The sequence below is a fragment of the Numida meleagris genome, chromosome 4 (genome assembly GCF_002078875.1).
Source record: "Numida meleagris isolate 19003 breed g44 Domestic line chromosome 4, NumMel1.0, whole genome shotgun sequence".
Taxonomy (NCBI): domain Eukaryota; kingdom Metazoa; phylum Chordata; class Aves; order Galliformes; family Numididae; genus Numida; species Numida meleagris.
In genome coordinates, this window is record NC_034412.1 from 10,929,089 (window position 1) to 10,939,676 (window position 10,588).

General features: G+C 46.7%; 1 protein-coding gene across 1 annotated transcript in view; it reads right to left on the bottom strand.

The window, feature by feature from the left end:
• The window catches only part of FGF12 (fibroblast growth factor 12), a 192,622-nt gene extending 182,435 nt beyond the window's left edge, over positions 1-10,187 (bottom strand). The window contains exons 1-2 of the mRNA XM_021394907.1: positions 10,112-10,187; positions 9,868-10,015 (exon numbers count right to left, since the gene is read on the bottom strand). Coding sequence (XP_021250582.1) covers positions 9,868-9,880 — 13 coding nt within the window. The 5' untranslated portion in view covers positions 9,881-10,015; positions 10,112-10,187. The remainder of the gene's footprint in view (positions 1-9,867; positions 10,016-10,111) is intronic.

Here is a 10,588-nt window from a genome sequence, read left to right on the forward strand (position 1 = left end):
CCATTTGTTCAGTTTAAAGTAGGCTTTGACTTCAAATTTTAGAAAAGAAACTTCAAAACACATTATGCTAAAGCATGTTATTCAGAACTGAAAGACATTGTTTTGAAAGGAAAAAATACACAGGATTCCCTGCATCTCTCCATTCCTAGCAACCAGCTCTACTGGTAAACCACTTTCACGAAGGTGGTTTAAATAGACAGCTGGAAACAACTGTTTCTTCCAACAACTTAGTACCTACACTTAACAGAGAGAAGAGCTACAAGCTTGATTATGGAAATAGCACAACTAAAGAATAATGATAAGGCTTTATGGTCCATATGTACAACCACCTGGAAAAGAAGGCATTAAATCCATAGTGCCTGTGAGGTCAGCAGGAGTTCACTGCCGTGGTACCTCCTTTTCAAAAGAGTGCACAGTGAAGGCATTCAGCTGAAGAACAGTTGCTCTCTTTATAATACCACAGGAGTTAAACTTCCACAGGGCACAAGGCAGGGCCCACCAGTAATTGCAGAGCTGCAGTTTCTGCAAGCTGGAAAACCTGACACTTCAGGTAGTTCCTCTGCTCCTTCTCTAAGCCAGCAGGCCACCACGATCTCTTTCCAGGTAAGATGGAAAGCTGCAATAAGGACATGCTGTGTCAGGTTTGGGTGGCTAAATTGCTTTGCAGCTTCTCCATAACAAAGATGACTTCAAGAAAAGCAGTAGACTTCCTTCAGTCTTATGATGTTACCGAGTATAAACTCCATGTCTACACAAACATAAACTCATTTCAGTGGTGGTGATGTCAGCTTTAACAGCACTGAGACTCAGCAAGACTATTCTAGACTCACTGCTCTTTTATCAAAACCAGGGTTTGTGTTTTTGAGGTTTTTTTTTTGTTTGTTTTTGTTTTTGTTTTTTTTTTTAAACTATGCCTAACAATTAAGAACTTAAACATTCTGTTCTGTGCCCCCATGTACTTCCCAGGCCTGGATACTTGCATTGCTTCAGTACTCAGGCTTGTCCTCACTATTTCTGGGATCTTTACGACCAAAGGGGGTGGAAAAATCAATCCGAGGTGTCTTTTAAAACAAGTCCTGCTATTCCTAGATATTGCATTTTATTCTGAGGGAATGCAGTTTAGGTAGGAAAGCCTTGTGTTACTGTGAGATCAATCCCACTATTAAAATTAGCAGATAATCCTAGATCTCTGGTGCTATGTTCAGTAGCAATGGAAAACATGTCTCGGCACACAGCAACTTGCCATAACTGTACTTCATGATCATTTTTAAGACGAGGTGAACATTCTAATTTTTGAAAGCATTATTGCTTCTTCAGTAGTCAGTAATTAAGGACTAAAGGCAATTAAATAGATTTTCTACCATATAATCCCAATATTATCTTCATTGTCTTTCCAGCTAGGTAAGGCATTAGAGACCTGGCCTTTACCCAGTGACCAAATAACGCATTTGCTTCCACAAGTGCAAACTCAGAGTAGCTCCACATGGACTTATTTAAAATCTTGACTGTAAGAAGAGACTCAGGACAGTAATTTTTAAACTTCTCCACTGCTTTCTCCCTCAATTCTCATATGGCAACAAAATGGCTACAATTTACAGCATGTAATTTCTCCACTGGGAGACTGATACGAATAAAAAGTTTAAAACTAACAGCTGACTGTCAATGCAATTATTTCAGAATGTATGGCATTAGTTAATAGGCAATATCAGAACACCAGGCGTGCTGGTCAATAATACAGGGAAATACAAATTCAAGGCTAAAAGATATCTGAAGAGCTCAGCTTCAGACTTCAAAGAGATCAAGTGGGCTGGAAGTGCTACAAAAGCAGGTCTTGCTGAGGAAGCCTATTCGACTGTCAACCCAGTTCTGCTCCAGTGTGTCGTTAGTATCAGATTAGGCAATCCAAGCCTTCCTTCACGTAAAAGTACTTCCTCCCGCGCTCCTGCTATATTCCAGTAGTTGGATTCTGCTCGTTTTCTTGGCATCGCTGCTGTTTTCATCTATTCAGACCTCCTTATGTTTCCAAGACTGATTTTGGGATTTCTCTAAAGCAACAATGATATCGATACTTTCGTATTGTAGCAAGCAGTCTGTCCAAGGATTCTCAGGAATAAGGTCATACCACACATCTTTTTCCTAGGCAAACTTTCAGAAAACTACACTAAGTCTCAAAGAGAAATTATCAGGATACAATTAAACAGTTCTGGCCATTTGCAGTATTTGGTGCATTGTGTTTCTGACATTCCAAAGCGATTGCTATAAGCTATTGCTAACTGAAGGTCAGGCAAGTTTTATACCCAGTAAAGCTCTCTCCCAAAATACACATTCAGAACTGAGCATCAATAAAGGATGAATCTCTGAGGGCTGTCCATCAAGGCAAGAGTTTATTCTACCCTGTTGAATTTCATACAAGATTGATCATTCGAACTGCATAGACACATATTTTCCCCACACACTGCGTAGACTGCAGCTAAATCCCTGCCACAGTGGCTGGACCAAGATCTTCAGCATAATAGTGGTAAACACTCAGTTATGGAAAGGGAATACAGACCAGTATGTGAATGGATGATGAACTCTGCATCAGAGTCAGGGATCGAGCTCCTCAGTAGGATTGTGTTGGAGACCCATGGCAGCTGAAAGAGACTTCAAGGATCCTAGCCCAACATTTGCTTGAGAAAGGACTATCACAGCACCTGAGCGTGTCCATCCTGCCAACAACCCCTGGCTTGCTGGACTTGGAGAGAAAGAGAATCGGTGATGGTACTTTACGTGGAGCAAGCACAGCAGATATGCTTCATTCGTGAAGATGAGAGACTTGTCAGCCTCTATACAGATAGCATTAAACTCAAGGAAAGTGTTTTTGCATTAATAATACATTCTCAGTGACTGTGAAGCAAGGAGACTTTCCCTCATTATGCCAATAAAACATTCAGTATTTTTGACTTTTCTTCATAAACCCTCCAAGTAGCCATGTTCAGTAAACTAATCTTATCCACTGAAGACTGACAGCAAATAAGGTCCACCTAAATCAGGTTTCAGAGGAATGAAACAGAAAGAAGCACAGCTTAAGAAAATCAGTTCCACAAGTTAGAAATGCTATTCCTTACTTTCCTTCCTTGTTTTGCACATGCTATTAAAAATAGTGAATAAAATACCTTACTTCTGAAAGCACACATCCTGATACAGCCACAAGACACCACAATATTACTCTCAGGCCTCCGTGCTATTGAGTGGACAGTCATCAGCTCAAGCCACAAGATCTCTACTGAAACATGACGACACCATAAATAGTTTAATTCAATCCAAAGAAAAAAAAGCCGAAGCTTTCAGTGTGTATCCCACATAAATATCAAATCATAAGGTTCAACCAAACCTGAGACCCAGGAGAAGAAACTCAATGAATTAGCATTATGCTTTGTACTCTTACAGAGTATAAAAGCACTTAGACAAAGCTAGGATGTAGGAGCTGTGAAAGAGGAAACACCCTTGTATCACTGACAGGAAAATAGTAAACTCTTTTAGTATTATTTTAGTGCAACAGCATTATTAAAATCTTTATACTTTGAGTGAAAGCATTAATTATTACACCCACCAGAAATATTTTTCATTGTCAAACTGCCTTTTGCCATGCTAATAAACACCAAGCTTTGCATGTAAAAATTAATCATGTTATCTCATTCACAGGTCAAATGACAGACTAAAATAGTTTCTGCAATTCTCCCTAAATAACCAGCTTTTGCATATCAAGTTTTATGGCATATTAGAAATGAATGCAATTCAAACAGGATTTGAATAGCTGAGTAGATAGAGGGAAAGATAAGAGCAGATAAGAAAAATCTTGAGGTAAGCTAAGCCTTCTGAAAATGCTGCTTTAAAAAAATATCAAGGCTTATTTATTTATTAATTTCGGGATCCTAAATGAACTCAGGATGAAACAGCTGCACACAGGTCATTACTCAGGGTATCCACAGGCCAGGCTTCCAGCCACTGTGCATAAGGGGTACGTCAAAACAACTTACTGCATTAAAAACAAAGTCACTTTCAAGTACTCCAGCATTTCATTCAGGTTAATGCAACTTCCACAGCTCCCACATAACTCAAGGAAGTGAGGTGAGCCAATTTGCCCACTTCTTAGGTATTTTAATAACAGCCAGATGACTAAAACCTCCCATTTTTTTGCAACATGTAGGCCTCCCTATTGCTAGGGCCCTCTTTCCACTTCATTTTAATAACACAGTGCATCGTGGGAATGAGGGAACAGGAACATGGCCACTTTTCATCCTCACTATGAGGCACATTCCTGCAGATCCACCTCTGGGCTACCACGGCCACTTCCCTCAGCATCAGAGCAGCTCTGGCCATCTGCTCACACAGAAGGCGCAGGTACCTACCCAAGGCATTGCAGCAGCTCCCAGGGGATGGCTGAAGCACTACAAACTCGGTTACCAGCAATTCTAGGTGGTGGCACACAGCCAAGGTTTGCCCGCTAGAGCCAGTCCCACACAGCAGCCCAAGCTCTTGCCATCTTTGAGCCCTCCCAGGACGTGGCTATATTTGCGTTGCATTTAATGGGATTTCTAATGCCTGTAAAAGGAACACGCGTTTCTCTTGCTCTCTAGAATGCATTAGAGAATGCATGCAGTCCCGGCATAGTGTCTTACACTCCTCCCACATCTGTCAGTGGGGACAGAGTCTGAGGCACGGGAACAAAACCTTCACAGCACCCTCTTGGAAGCCCAGCCTCAGAGATGCAAACACCATTCTCCAAGTGTGGACATTAAGGTTGAACAACCAAAGCACTCCCCAGCCATACAGAAAACTGGTACTCTGTAAGGCAGCGGGCAGCCTGGGGCAGAAGGGTGGGTAGAAAAAAAAAAAAATCAGGCCACTTATTTATATCCTTAAATATGTTTCTCTGTGTCAAACTTCAAGCAGCCAGTTTGAGAAGCACTGGCCCCAGTAGCACATACTGCATCACACAGCACATCTACAGAAGGCATAGGGTGCACTGCTACCTTCCCAATGGAAAATGTCACATGTAGAAGCTTCCAATCATCTTGATGGAGGTTCAAGTGCTCCCAAAGGAAGGAACAGTTTCATAACAGAAGTGACTGTATCACTGCTTGATTTCCATCGCACTGAAGAAACCAAGACAACACATGCAACCTAGTCTTTTCTGAAGCAACCCACATTACTTCACCACATGTTTGTTAGCAGGCAGTAAATGCTGCAGTCTCCCAATAACATGGACACCTCAGGATAAAGCATGATGAGGTACATTTTGACGTGAGCATCCCAAACAGCTTCAGGCCATGAGCTGCTGCTGGGCTCAATCTGATCTTTTCTTTCATCACTGAAGAAAGCCACGAAGGTGGGAAGTAAGCACAGAGATCCCAGAACTGCCTGTTCTCACTTGCCGCCCTCTCTCCCTTGTCCACAAAGCCTGTTTGCAATCCTAACATTCACCAGCTCTTGGTGAGTTTTGATCACAAGTTCTTCAAGGTGACAACTCTGTCCTTTGCGGGCGTCGCATCGCACACAGAGAGCTGTGCAGAGAGCTGGTCCATGGTGCCGGGTCTGAGCAAGGAGGCTTCAGAGCAGCTCCAGCAACTGCAGATCAATCAAACCACCCTGCCCATTCACATAACCCCAAAGCAGCAGGATGTCAAGGCCTCAGAGTTGTTTGCCAGTCCCAGGAAGGGCAGTTCTATGCCCTAGGGTAAGCTAGATTTTACTATTGTTCTACAGAGCTTCATCTAAAGGCCTGAACACTGCATGTCTATGAACAACAGCCCTATGGCTCATCTGCAAAAGCAAAAAGCCTGCTCCCAGTCTTTGCGGTGGGAAAGAGAACATGACTCAGATAGCACTACCTGACCAGGACAGCCACTCTGCCGAAATGACCTCTGCAGAGTCCTCAAGCCCTGCTGCTCTGGGACTCTCCAACAGAAGAGCTACAAGGCCAGACCCCATCTCATACCACCCAGCCCCTTGTAAGGAGGCTGCTCTTCCCAAGGGAAGACCCACTGCACTGAGGATGTCTCTCCAACCTAACAGGGCAGGAACAGGGCTCAGAGGACTGCACATCTAGATGCCAGTGAGGTAGAGAGCAAACTTGCTTCAGCTTTGCTATCCCAGCAGACTAGCCACATGCTGACGAGTACAAGCCCTGCTGTAATTCCCAGCGTCCAGGACACATCCAGTGCTGTGAGCAGGCTGTCCTGGAAAACCTCTCCGGCATTCGTCACTGATCTCCATGGGAGAAGGGAGCACCAAAAGCCAACTAGGTCCAAGCAGAAGGTGGGCACCACGCCTCTGCTCCACATGCAGCACAGAGATTAAGTTCCCACTCCTAGCTTCAGACAAGGAAAAAGCAACGTATCTGTTCTCCCTCACTGCAAGAAAGGGATTTCCCTATGATCTCAGCACACAAGAAAAGGCTATAGAACCTTCAGATGCAGGGAGAGCTCCCTGCAGCACAGGGAGCCTGCAGTCCCTCTCCACTCGGTCCAGAGCCGGGGATGCGCTCTGTGCTGTGCAGCCCGACTTGTGCCCGGCTGATTTCTTTTCCAGCCTCTGAGTCTAACCAGCACTCTGTGATGTTCCCTCCCCTGCTACGCATCTTTCTGACTGAAAGAAGAATCTGGCAAATGCCCAAGTATTCTTTAACCTCCACATTAACTATTGTTAGCTTTGGCAAAGCCCAGCTCCTGGGATGCCTGGAGTGGTATCGCTTACTGCTGCAGCCTACAGGAACTGCTGTAGTGGCGAGATTCAGAGAACAGGGATCAGGTAGCAAATGCAAAAAAAACACAGCCCTCATCCACAGCATCCTCCCTCCCCCCATCACCTAACGAGCTTCAGGAGCGGCAACAACTTTTAAGCTTCTCACTGCTGCAAAATGATCAGAGTGAATATGCAGAACCAAGTTAAAGCAGCTGGAAGTTAGACCAGGCCAAGCGTTACTCTCAGACCACTATAATGTGTTCGTAGCATTGCAGATTCATAGAGAGCTGCAATTATTTATTTATTTATTTTTGGAGACAGTAGCAAGTGAGAGATGTTCATCTCTAGGTTTGGCTGTTAGAGAGGCACAGGCCACACCACCACTTCCTCTCCAGCCCACACCAGGATGCCCTGCCTGCGACACTGCAACAGTCCTAGCAACTGTAAAGCCTCAGTCCTGCACCCACCACACAAAACCCAGGGGTATCCACCTCCCCTCGCTCTCACAAAACGGTCCAATCAGTACACTCAGTTCTGGCTGCTCTGAGCAGCTCCAGAGATGAGCTGGAGCCTTCTTCTCACAGAGGCCTGCAGGCCTTGAAGAGCATTGGTACCAAACCTGCTCAGACAGCCGAGCTGTCCTGGGAATGCAAATCCTAAGCAGGAACAGCCACAGCAGTCACCAGGCACAGATGAATTTGAGGACCAGAAGGTAGGTTTGCTTAAATAGACATCAAGTTTCTTAATATAGCACACACTCTTCCCCAGTATCTGCATAGAGCTGAGTTTGAAATGTTCTAGGATTTGCAGTGAGGAGGACTTGTAGGGTGGAAGAGGAGCTACAGGAGGAAACATTTAAAAGGCAAGGGATGACTTCTGAGAAACACTGTATCAGGGACTACAGAAGCAGCAGTTTCCCACCAGAAGACTTGCAATGCAGAGGCCTGCTTAATAATGAAAATAAAATGTAAACACTTCCCTAGTACAGCAATGCAGATGCAAGTCCATCTAGGTTCAGTCAGCGAAGCTGAAGATGTGAAGGGATTGGGCTGGCTCAGACCTTCCCTCCAGAGAAAGATCCTGCATCGTGCCTCACTACACAAGTACACAAAATCAGTCTGCCGGATCTGTGCACTGTAGGCCTTCACACGCTACTTCAACATTAAGGGAGTTTCAAGAATTGTGCCAGTGCATCTAGAACCCTATCATGAGCAGGCCATCTGCTTGTTCGTTTTTTCCCCCCAATGAAATGCCGAAGTTGCTCGCCTATTCCCTTTAAGGTCATGCCTACTTTGTACTTGTCCCATTCTGGTGCCTTGCTTTCTGCTGGGTTTGCTCTGAAGAGTCTTTTTTTTTTTTAATCCTGCCTAGGCAGATAAAAACTACAGAGTATTTGTTCCCCACCTCTACCCCCAACAAGGAGAATCTCTAGTAAGAGCAACCCACTGAGAAACTTTGCAAAAAATAACATGGTGAGACAACCTCAGGAGTCACTCTACCAGTGACCCTGCCACCAAAGCCGAAAGCCCAGAAACACAGAGTATTGAGGAGCTCAACTTGCAACTAATAAACATGAGCACCACTGGCCCAAAAGGCTGCCTGCTCAGCTGCTCACTCTTAACTCAGTCAACAACTGCATCATAACAGAGCTGTTTGCACAAGACAGGAATCAATTGACCCTCTCTACCAGGTGCTGCTTCCCCCCCCCAGCTTTTCATTGCAGATGTCACACTTCTGACCCTTGCTCACCTCCTCTAGTGACATGAGCTCCATCAGAAGTTCCACAGAGCCTTTTACCTGCTCATGTAGTACATGACAAGGCATCATGTGTTATTCTGAAGTCACGGTCTACTTGCTTTGCATCAAGGCACGTACCAGTAGGTCATGCAGAAGGCTAAAGGTGTCCTCTCTCAGGTTAACTGTGAAAACAACCTTCATTTCTTTTTTTCCTGACTGCCAACAAACACGACCGCCATGAGCTCCTGATCTAAATCAAGCCTTTGCACGTTTATTTATTATTTTTTTTTTAAATGTACTTACCGGTCCTCAAGCCCTACTAGTTCTATTGATCACTGCCCACAAGAAACTGCGCTTTATAGGGCATGCTGCCTCCATATGATTGAAATAGCTTCCTTCCTTAATCAGCATATAATCAGATATACCCACACAGGAGAACTATAGCTTTGATTGACAAGATAGTTACAAAAATAAACCTGAGGTTTAAATATAGCTTGCTCAGCTCCCTGGAAGGTATGTCCTATTGTGTTATACAAGTCTACCATCGTTTTCCTTGAATTAATATAGTCCATGTTCTCCCAGTGCCTTGATATCTATCAATTAAAGAGCTACCAGCTTTGAGTTATACAGGAGGTCTGGCACATGGGGTCAGGTGGGAATGGCAGCTAGCCTTCTCACTGCATGGACTGACTTGCCATCAATATTTCATTGGCAATTAACATTTACAGATTTAAGTTCACATACCAGTTGAATGCTTGATGTCTGATGCAATTGTAGAGGTAGGCAGGTAAACAGATGTGGAGGACTACCTAGCTATGAATGGAAATATACATATACTTTTGACTGGGAGCATGTATCTGGATTAGATACATGTCTGTAGGCAAGCACAAAGCCAGGCAGGCAATATTTAATGAATCCCTCCTCCTGGGTTAGACAGTTCAATAGCACAATACTCATCACATTCCTTCCAATCTATCAGGATGTTCTGATGTGTTAAATATGCAGCGTAATGAGGGCAGAGCTCTATAGCCTCGCTCTTCTCATTTCAGAAAAAAAATTGAGGTATTTTTGAAAACCATTCTAATTACGAAATGCTCTTCATCTCTTCAAAACCTCCCCGTTGCCGACTGGCTACAAAACACGGGACAGACCTCATATTTATTATGCAAATCCTTGGCATTAAGAAAACAGATCACCAACTGACATCTGTCTCCCCCGAAAGGAAAACAAATAACTGAAAATAAAGGAAGAGAAGCCCTCTCCCGCGCGCCGCACCCGCCGCAAGCCGCCCGCGGAGGGACGCGCCGAGCCCCTGCTGCAATGCTCCCAGCCCCGTGCCGCGCACCGAGCCCGGCCACTGCGGTGCCGCCGCCGCCGCCTCCCCCTCCCCGCACCGCGACCCACCTTTGCCTTCCATCGCGGAGCCTTGCGAGCGCCGGGAAGTTGCGGGGAAGTTGCCGGAAGACGCGCTCCCTCCTCACTCAACCCGAAGCCCCGAGCCGGCCGCCGCTGCCTGCTCCGCGCTGGGGACGGCGCCGTCACAGCCTGGGAGCTGCAAGCAACCACCGGGGGAAGGGAGAGGGGGAGGCGGCGTGAGGCGCGGAGCCGCCGCCGGGGCAGCGGGGGCCGCGGGGGGGAGCCGGGTTACCTGGGCGGGAGCTGTCCCTGGCCGAGCGGTGCTGCTGCGGGGGCGAGTGGCTCGGCGGCCCGCCGCGCTGCCTGGCGCCGCCCGCATGCGCGCCCCGCCCGCGCCCCGCCTCCGCCGCCCGCAGCGCCGGGCCCGGGGCTCCGCAAGGAGAGCGCCGCCACCGCCCGCCGCCCCCCGGCCGGGCACGGCAGCTGGGATGCTTTGGGAGCGAGGGCGCGTCGGTCGCCTCCGGGGGACGCGGGGAGGTCGCCCGGGCGGGGGAACGCACAGCGCGTCTCGGCCGCCGCGTCGGTTTCTACAGGTGATGGGTGCGGGGAGTTTTGCACATGGCCGAGGCCCCGAGCACGGCACTTCGCTCAGAGACGTCGCTCCGCTCGCGCCAACCTTCCCACAGTGCAGGCCCGCAACACCTGCAGCCATGGAGAGGAGCTCTTAGCAGAAGGCTCAGGCCTTCTCCAAATACAAATTTTCCAAGAT